The sequence below is a fragment of the Hibiscus syriacus genome, unplaced genomic scaffold (assembly GCF_006381635.1).
Source record: "Hibiscus syriacus cultivar Baekdansim isolate YM2019G1 unplaced genomic scaffold, ASM638163v2 tig00117048_pilon, whole genome shotgun sequence".
Lineage (NCBI taxonomy): Eukaryota > Viridiplantae > Streptophyta > Magnoliopsida > Malvales > Malvaceae > Hibiscus > Hibiscus syriacus.
Genome location: NW_024063538.1, coordinates 4,404,158 through 4,424,737, shown reverse-complemented (window position 1 = coordinate 4,424,737; position 20,580 = coordinate 4,404,158). Strand labels below are relative to the sequence as shown.

The window sequence follows — 20,580 nt, the reverse complement described above, 5'->3', positions numbered from 1 at the left end:
TATTTGTAAATTGATTTAAATATAAACTATTATCATAATTCAATATATATAGTTGGATGTAAAAAACTTGGACATAAAAATGTAAACCATAATTAGAAAAGTTGAATTGTAGATGGAGATGGAGCCATGGAAACGTAATAATTGCTACTTGTTGGAAAATGGTGTATGCAACTACGAGACACCCAAAGCTCCATTAGTGTTTCAATGGAGCCAAGCAAGAAAGGGAGCATCCCAGGTGATGCTGATGGAGATATATTTGTTCCCTATTCCCAATCCCAATCCCCATTCACATTCACTTCCACATTCTCTCTCTCACCGCCAGCTGTTTCTTCTATATTCCAAATCTCCTTTCCTTTTCCCCTTTCTTTACGGTATATATATTTATTTACTTCATCGTTTTCATTAGATATTCCATCATCAGGTTCCTTCTCCCTGGACTTCTTTTCACTCGATCTACCATTTCTCTGATTTCCCAGATTTTTTCTTGTGAATAAAACCTTGGGTTTCTTTTTTAATTCATTCCTTTCTGCTACCAGGTGATTTATTTTCCGATGATGGATTGGTTTTCATTTTTCTTTTTCATTTCCGGATTTGAAGACCCAATTTTCTCCTTCTTTGATTTGCAGGTGAAATTTGGATTGTGTTAGCTCAAGATGTGATTGGCTTTGGATTTGCAAAAGGGGAAATTCAATCTTCGATCTTTATCAATCATGGACACAAGCAGTGTCACAGATGGCAGCTCCTTTTTAAGGTTATGGTTTTGTCTTGTAATTCTTCCGACATATTCTGCATGTCAGACTGCCATTTATTTTGTCTACCAGCTTCACTGTTCTTGCTTTTTTTTTAGATGAAAAAGGGTAAAAAGAAAGGGGGTAAACTAAACGAGTTTTACTATTAAAGCTGCGAAGCTGAAGATTTGTTTGCCCTGTAGTTTGTTTGCAGCTATATCATATGGGATTGCTTCCATGGCTATGGTTTTTATCAACAAAGCAATTATAATGCAGTATGCACATTCCATGACGCTTCTTACTTTTCAGGTATTTCTCTTTCAAAGATAGAAAATTGGTCATTGGATCTTTGAATTTATTGAAAAGAAAGGCTTACTTGGTAATATGATTGTCTTAGCAATTAGCCACTGCCCTGCTCATTCATTTTGGTCGAAAAATGGGTTATACGAAAGCTAAAGGGGTTGATATTACCACAGCTAAAAGGCTTCTCCCTGTTTCTTTGTTTTACAATGCAAATGTGGCATTTGCTCTTGCAAGCTTGAAGGGGGTTAATATTCCTATGTATATTGCTATAAAGAGGCTCACTCCGCTTGCCGTTCTCATTGCCGGATTCTTTTCTGGAAAGGGAAAGCCTACAACTCAGGTTTGTGATGTCATTTCTTTGATAGGCTTACACTTTTAGTTTACTTCTTTTGATAGTTTTTGATCTCCTTTGGAGCTTGACTGTTTAGCTTTGTATACCCTGAAATGATTGTTAATGCATTGATCGATGTTCGTGTCAATGTCGATTGATTCCTCGTTATCATGTTGATATGTAAGTTGTCAAAGATGCACGCCCTTGTGATCATATCTTGACTGTTGAGCTTGTGTATCCTGAAGCTATCGTTAAAGCATTGATCAGTGTTCGTGTCAATGTCAATTGATTCCTCATTATCATGTCGATATATATATAAGTTGTCAACGACGGATGTCCCTATGATAATTTTTTTCATTGTCAATGACTTCATAGCTTTGCTGTTCCACGTTCAAGGGTTTTATTTCTTTGTTTGTAACCATTGCTTGTTAATTTTTGCTTTCATAATCTGTCTCAAATCATTCTAGGTTTATCATTTCCTTTAAACCCAGATCCGTTGTTTCTTGTTGTTCCCAATCGCACTTTGTTTTTGTTTCTTCAGCCTAGAAAACATTCTTTACCATTCTTTTCTTCTTTGTTAATTTTCAGGTGATCTTTTCAGTAATTTTGACTGCTGTGGGAGTTATTGTAGCTGCCATTGGAGATTTTTCTTTCGACTTACCCGGATACACCATGGCGCTAACTTCTGTGTTTTTCCAGGTTTCCTTTTGCATATATCCAGATAGCTGGTTACGAACATGCGTTGCTTATTGAGGTTTCCTTCTATAAAGTTTTCTTTTTCATACGGTAGTTTAATCCGAAATGCAGACCATGTACCTCGTGTTGGTGGAGAAGTCTGGTGCAGAAGAAGGGCTTTCTTCAATAGAGATTATGTTCTATAACAGTTTTCTTTTTCTCTTCCATTTTTGCTATTTCTCATCATAGCGACCGGAGAGTTCCCGAATTCTTTGGCATTGTTACTTGCAAAGGTCAGGACTTTGCGCATTTTCTTTCGGTTGTAATTCATTTGCATTTGTCATAGGCCTGATCAGCTCTAATGGTTTGAGATTCAGTGAAACTGTTGTTTCCAATAACATATCAGCCTCAAGACCTTCGGAATAGCGGCAGTTTAGATGAGATTAGAGTCGGTTAAGACACTTATCCAACACGAGGTAGCGCACGAGATTTCTAACATCGGTTTATTATCTTTGTTTGCAGAGCAATTCGTTCTCGTTTTTGTTCATCCTAATTCTTTCATTGGTGATGGGCATTGCTCTCAACTACACCATGTTTTTTGTGTACCATAGTTAACTCTGCTCTAACCACAACCATTGTTGGAGTACTCAAAGGTGTCGGATCCACGGTAAGCGAGTTTGCTTCATTACCCGGTTGAAAACCATACAAGGGGATGGTGAAAAGCATATACACACACTATGTTACCCGGACGCGAGTAAATCTCAAATACACCTATGCGCATATCGAACCTTTTCGTATATTCGAAGGATCTTACTTCCATTAATGAGCACGAGTACTATAAAAGGAAACGGAATAAGTCCGGTTAATATAGTGTGTGTATTATATCTATATATACATATACATATGAACCAAGGTATGATTCTCTTCTTATATGATGAGTGATTTGTTTAGTTTTGATTATTATTACCAGACACTTGGCTTTGTCTTGCTGGGAGGTGTGCAAGTTCACGGTTTGAACGTAACCGGACTGGTCATAAACACGGCCGGCGGTGTGTGGTATTCTTACGCCAAGTATCAGCAACGGAGGGTCAAAGCCGTCAAAGTGATGTCGGATTTGGAGTCGCATCGAACGTAAACTAAACCCGACTTTACATGGTTAATGCCTAGTTGGTTCCGATTTTACGTTTCAAGTGTTTTCCTTTTTACACCATCGTGACATTCATCAAGAGATGATTAAGAAGCTATATTGTTTATGTTCCATCTGCCATTTCTTTTGAGCATATGATATTGGTAAAGGGAGGCCCCATTAGAGGTTATAATATATATGTACTTGGAATAATTGCTTGGGATTTTGTCATCATAACCCTTTTTTTGTTGACATTATCGTAGGAGAGGAGAGGTTATCCGGATTGAACCCAAGGCCTAAAAATGTCCATGTTTCAACATATCAATTAGATGATACGTGTGTTCATTATAAAAAGTAAGATTAAAAAAAATTAGGGCTTCAATTATAAAGGTAAAAAGTAGATTTGAAAAAAATTAGGGGTCTTAATTATAAATATAAAAAGTGAGATTGAAAATTTTAGATGTCTTAAGTGGGATTATAAAATTTAAGGTTCTCAGTCATAGAGATAAAAAATAAGATCAAAGAAATAATAACCTTAATTATAAATATAAAAAGTAAGATTGAAAAATTAGGTGCTCAGCTGCCGTATTAGTTGGCTCTGCTTAGGCTTCATATCTTCCGGTTAACAACAGTCACTTGACATATTCACTTACATGTGCACATAGAGTTATAAATGAGACGAGATAGATCGTGAGTTAATTCTGATCGACTCGATCAACGTTCGATAAGTATTTGACTCGAGCTCTTAACGTGCCGAAACGAACTAATTTATACTCAACTCGAAAAGCTTACGAGCAACTCAAAAAAATTATTTTAAAAATTTAAATTATTAATAATATTAACATTTATGAGTTTATTTTTTAAAAAAAATATAATATAAAATTTTCATGTATTTAAGTTTCAGTTTTAATTTGAGCTTCAACTGAGTTAAGTTCAAGTTTTTTTGGGGTTTTTTTTTCGAGCCTCAATTCATGATTTCGAGTTCAAGTCGAGTTTGAAAATTTTAAGTTTGCGAGTTTTCAAGTGAGTCGAGCTCAGCAATACTCGAGCTTGACTCGGCTCATTTACAACCCCGGTGCACATGATCTATCAATTAAATATATTATTTGAGAATAAGATCTATTTATCCTACTAACCTACACATTGTTATTATTATTTTAAATCTGATGCTAAGATTAAGAATTAGTATATAAATCATCACGTGAAATCAGACAAAAAAAAAACTCTCTTTTTAAAGCTCTCTCGAGTGTTCATCATCTCTCTTCATTCATTTCGTTCGCATAGTAACCATCTACAAATTTTCATCTAAATGGAAAGAAATGAAGCATAAAAAAAGTCATCATCACTACATTTCTGAATCTCTTAGCACACTCATGCTGAAGACAGATCCAATAAATAGTTTTTCCTTTAACACCAAAATTAAAATATTTAAATTATTTTTAATACAAATATTGAGATGCTATTTTGTACTCTCAAACTATGAATATGAGTTTAAATTTCGGAAATCATGTTATAAAAAACAATCATAAATTCCGAACATATATCATAAAATAAATATTATTAATCATGAGTTTCAAATATAAATCATAAAATACCAATAGTCAATTGGTCTAGTGGGATGAGAAACTAGATCCTTTAAGCGATGTCAGGGGTTTGAATCTTGACATTTGCGAATGGAGTAAACTGAGTTGGGAGGGTCGCCTTTGTCTCTGCTAGTACACAATCCGAATTAGTCGATCAATAAATTGAATATCGTGGTTATAAAAAAAATATACTTTTTTTTAAAAAAAGGAAATAACTTTTTTGACCTTGCAACTTTATAGTTTCATTACTTTTAAATCAATTTAATGAAAATAAAATTTCATGAATAAGGATTAGTCTACAATGAGTGACATTCATTGAAATGCACTAATACTATAAAATAGGATAAAATTCATAAAGAGTCACAAAAGTTTTTAAATTGATTTTATTTATCATTGAATTTTTAAAAATTACAAAATAGACATTAAACTTTGAACTTTGTTAAAAAGTACATAACATTGTTAAATGTTATTAAGTGGTGAATAACACACTAAATTAATGAAAAATATTTTATTTAGTCCCGTAATTCTAAAAAAGTATAATTTTAAGTATTTTCTAAAATATATAAAAATAAATTATTTTTAATTTTTTTAAAAAATATTTTCAAAATATTCAGTTATCAAACAATGAAATTAATTTTTTATTAATAAAAAATTATTTTATAATTCATTATTTGTTTAATTGTTGTTGTATTTTTAAAACAAAAATATATAATTTTCTATTTCTGAAAATTTATATTATCAAATAATAAAATTATTTTTTATTAATGACGTGATTTACAAATTTAAATTTTATTTAAAAATTTAAATGTAATTTAAAAATCATACATCTATAATTTTATAATATCATATCAAATAATTTTTAATTTATATGGTACAAATTTAATATTTATAATATAAAATTAAACGATGATATTTATTTTATCTATATCTATTTTATTTTCTATTCAACGAACCTAATAAAAATTATTTCCATTAAAATAAGAGTAAGATTAAACTTTAGCTATAATTGAAGGGTCAAATAAAACATTTCTTACTAGTTTTGTGCCCATTTTGTAACAAAATTAAAATTTAATATTCATTATGTAACTTTTAAAAGTTAAATGTTCAAAAGGATAATTTTTGACATAGTTTAATGACCATTCGTAAATTTTAAACTATAAAATTAATCGTAAATTTTAAACTATAAAATTAATGGTGAACTGCAATGAATTCTAGAATTTTCCAAATAATAATATTTAAAAAAGAAAATAACTAAACCGATAAAATTAGGTGTAGAAAGAGTATTGTACTGATCTTAATGTAGTAAAAGTAAAAAATATGGGAGTCAATGTTGGAAAAGGGGCGAGGAAGTGGGGAGCGATAAAAGGAAAAAGGAAGCTCAAGCTTATCCATCAATTGGCAAAATTAACCCTTAATATTATTAAAATAATAATTTTAGCTACTATTTTTTTTTGGAATATTTTAACTCCTAATGCTTTATTTTGGGGGCAAAAAGGCCCCTCCATGAGTAGAAAGTGTCAGTCAACAAATAATTAGCGCTCCAGAATAAGAGTTTTTTTTATCTTAAAGTGAAAAATTGGGGTTAAAATATTCCAAAAAAGAATAAAGATCAAAGTGACTATTTAATCAAGTGTTACGAGCTTTTTTATCTTAAAATGAAATATGAAGCCAAAATACAGCTAAAAAAATAGAATAGTAACCAAAATGATCATTCTATAAACATTGAAGGGCTAATGATGATATTATGCGTAAACTATAAAAGCAAGCATTGTCCCTACAAAATAAAAACTAAATGTTGTTTAAATCAAAAGAGAATTTATATTTTGAGGGTAGGTTCCATATTTCTTATTATTATAATTAAACTTTTACAAATGTTAAATAAACAAAGGGGAGACGATGTAAAAGAACAAAAGAAAAAAAATATTCTTATCTTACTGCACGCATCTTAATTTTTTCAATTTATAAATATGTTGGTTATTACGCGTTTAATTTTTTATAAGAGAAAATAACTTCAGTGACCAAAAATGCCTTATAATATACGATTTTAACCATTTTTTTGGATTTGCCAAAATGACTAACTAAATCGCAATGCGATCGATAATTCGCAACGCGATCTCCAGTATCGCAAATCAGTTTCCAGATTCGTAACGCGATTCTGATTATCGCATTGCGATTTTCCAAATTCGCGTTACGATTTTGCTAATTCGCAATGCGAATACGTAAATCGCAATGCGAATACGTAAATCGCAATGCGAATACGTAAATCGCAACGCGAATCTGACTATCGCAATGAGATGCTGACTATCGCAACGAGATTCTGACTATCGCATTACTGAATTTCAAATTCGCAACTCGATTTCTGAATTCGCAACAGGTTTTAGTTTCGCAGCACAAATGTTTTGGGTATATAACTACGCAACAGCAGCAACTCATAACCTAAATCCCTAAATCGCAACTCATTCTATCTCCATCTACCACTCTCTCCGGCGACATCCGTTCCTATATCCAACGACATCCTTCCCCATCCGGTAACAGGTTTTAGTTTCACAGCTCGTTTGTTTAGTAAATTAATTTACAATAATGAAATCATCTAATGTTGATCATGTTTGGATAGATTTGTGTTTTGGAGGGTCATGGGAGAATGTTCATGGTGTTTTACAATATATGTCTTTACCCATGAATCTTCAACTAAAACTGTCATTAAAAAAGTTAACTTATGAAACTCTAATGTTACGTGTTGCAAATAAATTGAATTTAGAGCCCCTAAGTGGATTTAGGCTATCTTATCAGAGAAATGGTAAAGTTTATTTGTTAACCGACAATGAAGATGTTGAACGATTCATTGCTTACATTAGTGTTTCAAGTGATGATGTTACATTGTATGTTGTTGAACCTAGAAGTAGTGAAGTTGGGTCAGTAACGGGTAATAATCAACTAAGTTTTTCAACCCCAGTTTATGGTGCTCAAAATTTAATGGTTCCACCACAATTTCATCACCAAGCAAATATTGTTTCACCACATTTCCAATACCAAACACAATCTCAAAACCCACAACCTTTCCCTAATCAAAATCCCAATCAACTTTCAGCACCAAATTCCGGTTTTCGTATTGACCAGTTAGACGATGATGAGCCAACAGAAAAAATTGTGAGTACTAGTCAGTATTCGAAATTTGATCTTGGTCAATACCCGGACTTTGATCTTGGTCAATACTCGGATTTTGATGATTTTTCAAAAGAAGAAACAGACCCTGCGTGTAATGATTTTGATATTGGTCAATACCCGAATTTTGATGATGAAACAGCCGTTGTCGAGGAAGATGTTGTTGATGATAATGAGGAGGAAGTTACGAATGTAAATGAACATGTTGAACATCCATTCTGTAATTCATATAACCCTGAAGAAGAAAAAGAAGAAGAAGAAATCCCCAAAGAAAAGTCCCCGAAGAAAATGCCACGGGAGTATAACTGGAATATGCCAGAATTACTTCATATACCGGAAGAAGAGTTGGTAAAGATAGTAGTTGATTGTTACACAAAAACTATTCGTATCAAGAAAGATGATTGTTTTGATACAAAGGAAGACTTGAAGATAGCTTTGTATACGAAATGTGTGGAAGATGGCTATCAACTAAAAGTTAACAAATCAAGCAAAGATCGTTTCGAAACAAGGTGTATGATTGACAAAAACTGTACGTGGCGTATGATTGCAAAGAGGATAAAAGATTGCGAAATGTTTCAAGTTAGGACTTCAATTGATAAACATACATGTTCAAGAACCCAAGTTTTTCCTCACCATAGACAGGCAAACAAAAAGGTTTTGGGTGGTTTTCTGGCTGAGTTAATGTTTTTGAATGGCAGGGTATATCAGGGACATGAAATTATGACTAACATGAATGCTCGGTTCAAGATTAGTATCTCATATTCTCAAGCTTGGAGAGCCAAATGTTATGCCTTGGAATTGTTGAGGGGGTCGCCAGAAGCATCGTTTGCCCAACTGCCGGCTTATTGTCACAATTTAAAGCTGAAAAATCCTGGGTCGGTAACTCATATCAAAACATATAGAGATGGACGCTTTGAGTTGCTGTTTATCGCCATTGGTGCTACGGTTAGTAAATCAATATAATTCTGTTGACTCATTTTTGTTAGTTACATGCATTTCACATTTAAATGATTATATTTCTTGTGTATATGATTTTGTAGATTCGTTCGTTTATTACTTGCATGCGCCCAGTTATTATAGTTGACGGAGCACATTTAAAAGGTCGATACCTTGGAGTAAACTTATTAGCAGTAACCATGGATGCTAACAATGGGATACTGCCAATAGCTTACGGGGTTGGCAAATCTGAAACCTCTGATTCATGGACATGGTTTATGGGGCATCTTAGGGATTGCATAGGTCCTATTAGCAATCTGACAATCATATCCGATAGGGAAAACTCAATTGACAACGCTGTTAGAAGGTGTTTCCCAGATGCTTTTCATGGACTTTGTGGTGTTCATTTGTATAGAAATCTAAAATCAATGTCTGCTGGTATAAAAAATCAAAAATGGACATACTGGAAGGCTGTAAAAGCTTATCGGGAAGTGGATTTTAATAAGCATATAAACTGTTTAAGACGTGTTTTGCCTCAGTGTGCTCAAACACTAGAAGATGTCGGGTTTGAAAGATGGTCAAGAGTACATCAACTTGGAGCAAGATATGGTTTCGTGACGTCTAATAGTGAAGAATCAATCAACGCTCTAAGTCATCATTCCCGGAAATTACCCATTACTATGTTAATGGAGTTTTTTCGAGCCTCTATTCAACAGTGATACTACAAGAAAAGAAACCATGCAGGTATTATTTCTTTAAATTCGTAACTTATCATATATTTTACTAAGTATTATTTATTTAAATTTACAGGAACATTGGAACATCGTGTTACACCATGGACTGAAAAAAAGATAACGAAACGTGTTGTGAAGTCAACGTCATGGAGAGTTGAACCATGTTCAAACACTTTGTTTGAAGTACTGGATAATAACTTAAATGGGCTTGTCGATCTAAATGCAAAGACGTGTAGTTGTATGAAATGGCAAACATCTGGTTATCCGTGTGGCCATGTTATAAAAGTTGCTCTTCATTTAAACCAAGATGATTCAAGCGCATATGCTATGGATTGCTACACTATAGAAGTATATCGACAGACTTATGTCGAGATTGTCTACCCTATTCCACATCCTTCTGAGTGGGACATACCAGATGACTTACAAACAGTTTTGCCACCAGCCATGGACAAAAGGCTACCTGGCCGACCAAAAAGTCACGATCGTATACTGTCTAAGGGTGAAGAGAAGAAGAGATCGACATGTAGTCGGTGCAAGGAAAGTGGTCATACAAGGTTGACATGTGGATCACCAGTGCCATCACAATCATCTTTTCCTCTACCAAAATATGGATCCTCATCAAAATCCCAATCACAACCGGCTTCACCTTTTGGGACTGTTAACTTAGGTGATTTTTAAATGCAAACGTTGTATTATGTGTATATTATGTGTGAACTTTTAACATTTTCAGTTAGGCATGTATTAGTAACTTGAGTTTGAACATTGCTATGATATGTTCAGTTGTTATCACTTATTAGACATTTTTTTGACTATCGCAACGCGGAAATCGCAACACGAATATGACTATCGCAACACGGAAATGACCATCGCAACGCGGAAATGACTATCGCAACGAGAGAATCGCAACGAGAGAATTGTAATGCGAAAATGAAAATCGCAACGCGAATTTAGTTTCGCGTTGCAATTTTCATTTTCGCATTGCGATTCTCTAGTTGCGATTTTCATTTCGCATTACGATTCTCTCGTTACGATAGTCATTTCCGCGTTGCGATAGTCTGTTTTGCATTCAACATAATGCAGATTGAAATCAACAAATCAACTATTATATTTCAATCAATTAAACAAGCACAAATAATAATTATGTACACATCAATTAAACAAATCAACATTTACAAATCATCTTTTACAAATCAATTAAACAATCAAAAAATAATAATAAGAATGATTTCCTCATCAATTATTGAATCAACTTTTGCACCCATACATCCATTTCACACAGCTCACTTCAGGATTAACCTGCAGAAACCAAACATTGAATCAACAACACTTTCTACACATCTAAAACCTACAGACAGCAAATTATTGAATTCTAGATACTTAACCAAACATTTTCAAACCAAAAAGAGTATATATGTTTAACAACACTTGCATTTGACTTACAAATTGTTTATGGAAACTTTCATAACGCGGATGCAGATAGGCAACGTCTCGCATATATCGTTCTAGCCATAAAATACCGAAACCACAAGCCTACTGCACCTCTATCTCTATCGGTGGGAGGTAGAAACTGTGTACTTCCTGTCGTCAAACGCTCCAAGCACATGCATACGAGAGGACCACAATCCCCTCTGGCTTCCTTCGTTTGTTGTGGCGCGGTCTCGTCTCTGATAACTGTAACATTGAACTTCTTTGGCTTCTTGTTTCCAGAATTAGTCCAATAATTAATTGCATCCAAGAATTTAGCCAAATGAGAGCTCCATCCCTTAATAATATCTCTCAAATCAGACAATGATATGTAATTTATCATGTTGTCATATACTATTGTCTTTAGGGATGGGAGCTGAAGCTCGATGAGAAGCCAATGAGTACGTTCCAAAACAGGGATAAACACCTGCATCGAAATGTAATAATTCAAATTGCACACTTATTTATGAACACCTTTAAAATATTTAAACAAATAAATACTAACCTTATCGACCTCCCACCATGCAGGATAAAGTTTAGCTTGTCCATTAGCCAACACATATGATTCCTGTCGTTGATTCTTCAAGTGAACTACGTGAAAAGACGTCGGCATAATTGTATATCACATTTTTTTTATATTTTTCTTCAATTTCCTTACAATTAGAAGACGTGTCACCCATGCATCAATATGCTGTTTTACAAAAAAAGACATATATTAGTGAATTACATAAATTTTTAAAAAAATTAATCAAACTGAAATATAAGAAGAAATATAAGACTTACCCCCCATCGAAATAGCCGTTGTCTTCAACCCCTAATAATACACCCCACCAAGACCGTTCAATCAACAAATACATATCATCGTTGAGTTTGTATATGTCAGCGTAACACCCTTGGCTCCGCTCATGTAGATAAAAAAAATACGGTCTTAGCCCAAAGGGTATTATCCAGAATTGTTTCCGGTAGTTGTTTCCTCTCCACTTCATCTGCCGGAATGGTACTGGCTGGTAACTTATACGAAAGCCAACAGTCATCCATCATGTCCGGCACGTGAGGGGGCTTCTCAATAATTCGATATATTAAGCCGTGTGAATCGGGCTCTAGAATGTTGGGAGGGACCTCTTCAACGATGATAGTGGCCTCTTGAATGGTGGGAGGGGACTCTTGAGGGATGATAGGGGCCTCTTGAACGATAGGGGAGGCCTCTTGAACGATGACAGGTGAGTCGGGCTTTTTCTTACGGATTCTTTGCACTATTGGGGTGAACGGAGACGTAATGGCACGTGCACGCCGTCTGATGCGTGAACTCCGTCTTGCAAGAAAAACCCGATGTAGAGCATCCACCTTAGCGGGCCGCTAAAAATAAATTAATACATAAATAAGTAAATAAACAGACATGATATTAAACAGTGAAAACAAAGACAAATATATTTCAAACTTGCACGGTATTCACCTAAGTCATTATTATATCATTTTTTACAAAATGCATCAGATAACATTCCAGAAGTAAGCACTTATATAAACATTTAAAAGGACAACATATAGGTTTAGTGCAGGTTCAATGACAACATAAAGAGTAGTAGTTTATTCTTGAAACTTAAATTTTCAACACTGTGAAGTTAGTATTTGTCTTTTGGTTGAAGTAATGCAATTCATTCAAGTTTCAATTTGCAGAAGAAGAATAGAATCTAAAACTTAAAATCGCAACGCGAAAATGACTATCGCAATGCGAAAATGACTATTGCAATACGAATTTGGCTATCGCAACGAGAGAATCGCAATGCGATTTTCATTTCGCATTGCGATTCTTTCGTTGCGATAGTCAAATTCGCATTGCGATAGTCATTTTCGCATTGCGATAGTCATTTTCGCGTTGCGATTTTGTTGTTGCGATTTTCATTTCGCATTGCGATTCTCTCATTGCGATAGTCATTTTCGCGTTGCGATAGTCATTTTTGCATTGCGATAGTAAACTATTCTTCTTCTGCAAATTGAAACTTGAATTGATTGCATTACTTCAACCAAAAGACAACCAAAAACAAATACTAACTTCACAGGTTTAAAGAATAAACAGTTAAACAATATTGGCAGCAACCGAATGAATTTATTAAGCAATATAAGTGAAATTACGAGTAAATTTATCATCAAGTTAAATATGAAAAATATTAAACTTACCTCATTGCGTAGAGTATGAACCTCGTTCTGCAACAATGCTACAATCTCACGTAGAGCTGCTACCTCACCACGTAAAGTAGACACCTCAACACGCCATGCACCATTGTCATCGCGTAAAGTATCGACCTCCTCACGCAAGGCATTGACCTCATTACGTAACTCCCCTAACTCATCCCGTGAAGGTGGAGGTGGAGAACATGGAGATAAATGTCGTGGCATCTTTTCTGGTCGCCTATCATGAGGTGATGATGGAGAAGAGGCTCGATGATGTGACAGAATAGGTGATGACTCTCGTTGTGGAGGTGTATATTCGGGTCGATCAAGTGATGGCTCTGGGTGAGGTGATGGCTCTCGAAGTGGTGGCTGCTCATCATCCGTGCCATCAAAAAAAACGCTTACTAGCTTGCCACCAATCAGTGGCAAGCTCAGCTTCCGTGGGTGTCAGCCTCTATAATGGAGTGTTGGCCTCCTAACAATATAAAAGCTCAAACAAAGTTAAACGTGTACTAGTAATAACTTGTTTATAAACATATGGTAGTATTTGTGTTAACTTACATTATTTATTGTAGTATAAGGTAGTAAATATTCCCATTGCTGCAAGGACCGTTTCCTCTTCCAGGAAATAGCCCTAAGAATATCATTAGAAGTTTTTAATGCATATGTCTACATGGCGGGAAAGGCCTCAAATATCCAAATCTACAAACAATATAATAAAAAACATTAGTAATTGTTAAAAAATTAATTATAATTTTGGAAACATTATATAAACATTATTACATTAAAGGCCCAAATAAAGCCTGACAAAGTGTATTTGGAACCATCGCCACGCAAACTTTTCCGATCATCAAAGGCAGACGACAACTTATTCCATGTAGCTTTCCATAGATACGAACCCCACGGAAACAGGTTCCATGCATTTAGGTCCTCTACCTATTTAATTAGATCAATAGGAATAGGTTGTCGGGTCTCTTTGCCTAAAAAGCCGGCTTGCAAAAGTATTAGAAGGCATACTCGGACAACATCGACGCCATCCATCCGAGTAAAACCATCTTTCTTATTCAATAATCTCGTCAAGTCTTCCACGTGTAAATTTGACTTCTCCGTTGACAGCTCAGGAAAAACTCGAGAAAACCATGATAGGCGGGTAATATGTCTAGTGTACCGATCTACATCATCGTTTCCGAAGCGTAGACGGTGATTAAGCAAAACTCCTCCTTCCCAAAACACGTATACGCCGGTGGAAAATCAAACCATATCACTTCATCACGAAGTTTTATAGTCTCTGGTAGATCGCTAGTCATGGTTTGAAGAAACAGATGGGTCAACATAGCATCTCCACCCGGATGTTGTACTTTCAGCCATGGCCCGAAGCAAGTATCCTCAAATATTTTTCTTTGTGAAGGTGAAAGCTTCGACACAATTGTTTTGGCCAGGCTTACTTTATTTCTTAAGGTCAATTGAGCCGAATAAAAGTTCTGCAAAAACAATAAACATACCAATTTAGATATACCAAAAACTACATTGTGAAGATATAGCAAGAACAATAAACATAAAGAGTAGTAGTTTATTCTTCAAACTTAAATTTGCAACACTGTGAATTTAGTATTTGTCTTTGTTTTTTGGTTGAAGTAATGCAATTCATTCAAGTTTCAATTTGCAGAAGAAGAATAGTTTCCGAAACTTTAAATCGCAACACGAAAATGAAAATCGCAACAAGAAAATGAAAATCGCAACACAAAAATGACTATCGCAACGCGAATTTGACTATCGCAATACAAGAATCGTAACGCGAAATGAAAATCGCAACGACAGAATCGCATTGCAATAGTCATTCTCGGTTTCAAATACTAAAATTGAAAGAAACTTGAATGGATTGCATTACTTCAACCAAAAGACAAAACAAAGACAAATACTAACTTCACAGGGTTAAAGACTAAACAGTTTAGCAGTATTGGCAGCAATCGAATGAATATAATAAGCAATCTAAGTGAAATGGTTAATATATTATTGAAAACACCAGTAAACTTATCATCAATTTCAATATGAAAAACCTAATAATAATGCAAAAATTTCAAAATAAAAATAATTAAAAAAACTAACCCTCGGTGGTTGATTTGGTTGATTTTCCATTTCTAACCGTGAATGATTTCGCCGGAGATGGAGACTGATATCGTCGGAGATGGGGACGGATGTCGCCTTAGAGAGTGAGAGATGGAGATGAGACTGAGTTGTGATTTAGAGTTTTAGGTTATGAGTTGCGATTACGAGATATACTGTAGACGGTTCAGTGTTCTGATATATTAATATATTCGTGTTTGGAATTTGAAAAAAAAATACGCGTTGGATACGAATGGCGCTATGTAAATCGCATTGCGATAGTCAGATTCGCGTTACGATTTACGTATTCTCATTGCGATTTACGTATTCGCATTGCGAATTAGGAAAATCGCAACGCAAATTTGGAAAATCGCAATGCGATAGTCAGAATCGCGTTGCGAATCTGGAAACTGATTTGCGATACCGGAGATCACGTTGTGAATTATCGATCGCATTGCGATTTAGTTGGTCATTTTGGCAAATCCAAAAAAAGTTGGTTAAAATCGTATATTATAAGGCATTTTTGGTCACTGAGGTTATTTTTTCTTTCTATTATATATTTAGTTGATTTTTATAATAACAATAATAAAAAAATGGGTTAAAAGGTAGTTAACCTAACGTTTTTACAAAAAAAATCACCAAAAAGAATTAATAATTACTTGTCAGGCATCCATTGACCAAACTTTATCGATCTAACACTCATTTGTTGACATGGACGGAATGAGCGTGTCACTAAATGTGTCTTCCCTGAGTTTTCGTCCGAGCTGGTGCCACGCGCCTTCCATATATATCTTCCAACTGTCCGTCGTTCCCCCCTTAATTACCACTTACTCCTCCCCTATAAATACCACCTTATGCAAATCTCAAACCACACAAAAAAAACCCCATCTTTCTTTTTATTATTTTTATTATATTACTATCATTAAATAGTTTATTATTTTATTATATTTTACTGTGCAATTTTGTTTATGTTTAGCAGTTATAAAATAGAAGGCGGGTTGCTGTGTTTAGATAGAAATTATATCTCGAGTCATTTTGTCGATACAGTAGCAATTTTAAATTATGTTATGTTAATTATTGTGAATGTTTTATTTATTTATTTATTGAGTATTAGTTTATATTTTAATTTGTATGCTATTTATTTAATTAGGGGAATGATTGTATATTAGATTCATTTATTCGTAACGCTAAGTTAGAGGTATCGAATCGTGTCTAGTCGTATTTAGAGTAGGCTGAATTCGGTTACATAACTAGATATTAAGGGAATTGTAACCTTGAACCCAACCTTATTTTTGCACTTAATGAGAGGTAGAGACCAGAGACACACACATTCCATCTACCGTGTAGGGAGTGCACTATTACGCTGGAGGATGTTTCTTTACATTTAGGGCTTTAAATAGATGAGGATGTCATTTATGGTGTGGTGGATGGTGATTGACATTCCTTGTACGAGGAATATCTTAGAGGTTTCCCGCCTAATTTCAACGGTGGTCGAATACCGTTATTGTGGTTGGCTACAAATTTTCGACAGTTGAGGGACGATTGTTTCGAGGAACAAGCTAAAATATTTGCCCGGGATTGCATATTACGACTCATAGGAAGGATTTTGATGCCCGATAAATCTCGCAACCAAGTTCATTGTATGTGGTTGTGCCACCTGGTAGATTTTTGAGTTGCCGACTAATTCAGTTGGGGCTCCGCGGTTTTGACATCTCTATATAGAGAAATATGTCGAGCAACTGATTATCGAAAAAATGTATTGGCGGATGTCTCCTTCTTCTGCAGTCATGGGCATGGTATCGCATGCCCTTTTTATGTTCAATCGTTATAAACCTGTTAATCTTACTGTTATTGTTGAGGTAATTTCAATTATGAGTTTGTATATAAATAATTTTTTTGAGTACATAATGAAATTTTTTTACACTAAATAGGTTCTCGTGTATAAGGAAAAATCATCGTGATACACCAAATGAATTGGAAGAAATTTGGCTACTGATTGATTAAAAGGCTGGTATACGGGTATGTATTTAAATTTTATTACTTACCTTTAGTTATCGTTATATAATTAAAATATTATTTTGATAAGAATTATATATATATTTGTTTTAGTTTCAATGAACTCCTTATGCTACTGAAGAAATAAGGCATTACATCCCATCTCACTTAAGTGATCCATCTGATATGTTATGCTATTGTCGAGTGGCATCCCACTGATCGCATGCTCCACCAATTTGGTTTCATACAATCTATTCCTGAAGCACTAGGAATCTCGACAATTTGCATAACATCGATAGACGGGGCAAAAAGGAAGTCAACTGGCTAATGAAGCACAACGAGTGGGTAATGATCTAGAAGGATCGACGTGGTCGTATTCCCCGTAGGGACCCAATTTATATGGATCATTATTCGATTATGAATGACTATTATCAGTGGTTCAAGATGAACAGGAAGTCGTTCCTACTTTTTGAGGAAGCACGAGGTGGGAACATTTATCGGTGTCGAGAAAAGCGTCCACCATCATAGCATCATCGTCCCCGACTTATGGACAGAGAGCAGGCACTTTTAGTTTATCCTTATCTGCAGCACCAGAACCATCACAACAACCATCGTTTACACTAGTTTACATTCCACAGTCGTTTCAGATACAACTATAGCCATTTCAAATACCACCCCAGCCAGTTCAGATGCCACCGCTGCAGGGTTTTATGACATCTCCTGGAGGATATTATAGTTCTATACATGTAGATCCAGTGTGGGCTTCATATGTTGTTTATTTTGCGGGTTATGCTTCACCACATACTCAAACATCTCCGGCTCAGTTTTTGCAGTCATCGATGTCGATGTTTTCACAGTTTTCTATGAGTGGTAGGATGGTTAGTCATACACCTCCAAGGTCCTTATTATATGGAGGTGTTACATCATCATCAGTCCCTCATCAGCAAAATTTTACTGCTACCGTTAATGATGATGACGATGAGAGTGAGGAGGAAGAACAACTTATATGAAGACACCATGTAACACCCTCAACCCGTACCCGACCCGGATACGAGTTCGAGGTGTCATATTGACATTTCAAACCATTTACTTACAAAATAACAGAACATTTGGACTTATATTAAGAAAATACGATAATATATTGTTGAATTATGTTCGTTATAACAAATTTAAGGAAAGAAATGTTTTTATAAATAGTACTATATGGTATGAACAGTATCGGATGCAAAAATTTTCCAAAATGCTACAGGGGTATCCATACCCTGCTACAATGTACTAATACCCTTGCTACAGTAATTTCGTCAAACATATATAAACGTATAAAAATTTAAACTTTCATCACTATACAGTTACCATTTTACATAAATACGTTTAAAACATTCCAAAACTCTATCAGAGCATATCGTATTCAAATCTTTATTTACATGTCAACCAATATCAGTATTACAAAATACATACTATTCAATTCTTTTCTGATCTAATCTTTGGAAAGGAGAAATTGACCTGTCTTACTTAACTTTTATCATTCTTCCTCTTCTCGGAACCTACGCGTGAAGCAATCACACGCTAAGTCGTTGATTTAGTGAGGTATATAAAACATATAATAAAACCATAGAACATTTCACATAACAGAATGCATACATGCATAAATATATCATTATCTACATCAATATCGTTATCATGATCTCTATCATTATCATTAACCCATTTAAAACATGTCATCTTGTACTTACCAATTGTAACATATCATATAATACATTTCATATAACAAAGCATATACATCATATACAGTGTATTTATACTATCTCTTTCAATAGCCCATATATACTTTTGATATCTTTTGTAGACCCGTGTACATTATTGATAACTCAAGTTATATGAGTACTTTGAAGTTGTAAACACATATGTTGTCACTACACCTCATATAATAATATGTCCATATGTCCCGAAGAACATGGGTAACCTGTCCATATGTCCCAAAGAACATATGTAATATGTCCATATGTCCAGAAGAACATAGGTAATCTGTAACATATATAATCATACATTTAACACATAATAACATCTCACATCATGGAAGATGAAAGTCAATTTATTCCTTTTATTTACCCATGGTACACTTGTGAGAACTAAAGATATGTGAGTGCATTGAGGTTATGCACAAATATGCTGTCACCACAGCTCGTATAAATGTCCCGAAGGACCAGTCCATATGTTCCGAAGAACATAAGTAAACAGTCCATATGTCCCGAAGAACATAGGTAAACCCTCGACTCTTGGCATGCCAACTATACCACTAGCTCTCATATCACATAACATGGGCATTATCATTTATAACAATTTACATATTCATATAGGCACGTAGTTCACTTTTCTGTCACATACCACATGTATGTGTAAACATCTATCTCATTTCATATAACATATATCACATGTTTATTTAATCACATAGATCATATCATATAGCTTATATCATTTCTCAGGTGTTCATGTAAACACATATGTCATATATTGTATATCACATTACTATATTCACATACTACAATATTATTTGACATTTAACATGTATCAAGTAAGCTTGTATTATCATATAGCTCTATAGATCTCAAGCATATAACTTATCTTATATGTTCGTATCATCACTTTATATTCAAATTTCCTAATTGATATACTATTCCCATAGTTTTATATTCCATGATTATATGACTTCTATTTGTTCCCTTATGACTCTTCATAAACATATATTTTCATTTCCATATATCGCATAGATCTTATCCCATGACTTATCTTTTATACTCACATAAATCACATAGCACATACAAGAACATATCAGCTCATATAATCAAGTATACATACATTTCATGTCATTCACATCCTTATAATCAATACTTCATACACTATAACTATCGGAAATAGACTTATCACAAGTCCAATTTCCTTATAATCCTATAAAATAATATGCACTAACCTTGACACTTTATATATTCAAATCCACTTATATGATTTATTTCTTTGGATTGATCCTATCTTTGCAGTCGGTTCAGAACTTGCTTGTGCTCGATATCTACACAATCATACATTTTTAAGGTAATTATCAGATATCTACACCTTGTAATTTGATGCTAATAACTTAAACGAATTTAATAGACTCGTATTCACTTTTTCCTTTAGGGGGTATCGATACCCTCCCTAAGGTATCAATACCCTTATTACATTCTAGAATTTTTTGTTTAAGAGGGTATCGGTACACATAGATAGGGTATCGATACAC

The 20,580-nt window shown here is 34.4% G+C and overlaps 1 protein-coding gene across 1 annotated transcript; it reads left to right on the top strand.

Moving 5' to 3' along the window:
- The first annotated feature begins 427 nt into the window (after positions 1 to 427).
- On the top strand, positions 428 to 3,350 carry LOC120197736 (UDP-galactose/UDP-glucose transporter 7-like). Its single transcript, XM_039199152.1, is given in 10 exon segments — positions 428 to 536; positions 627 to 751; positions 932 to 1,037; positions 1,126 to 1,371; positions 1,951 to 2,061; positions 2,170 to 2,253; positions 2,256 to 2,330; positions 2,560 to 2,631; positions 2,633 to 2,704; positions 3,008 to 3,350. Coding segments are annotated over 9 exon segments (972 nt in total). The 5' UTR covers positions 428 to 536; positions 627 to 710; the 3' UTR covers positions 3,173 to 3,350.
- Positions 3,351 to 20,580: the final 17,230 nt, after the last annotated feature.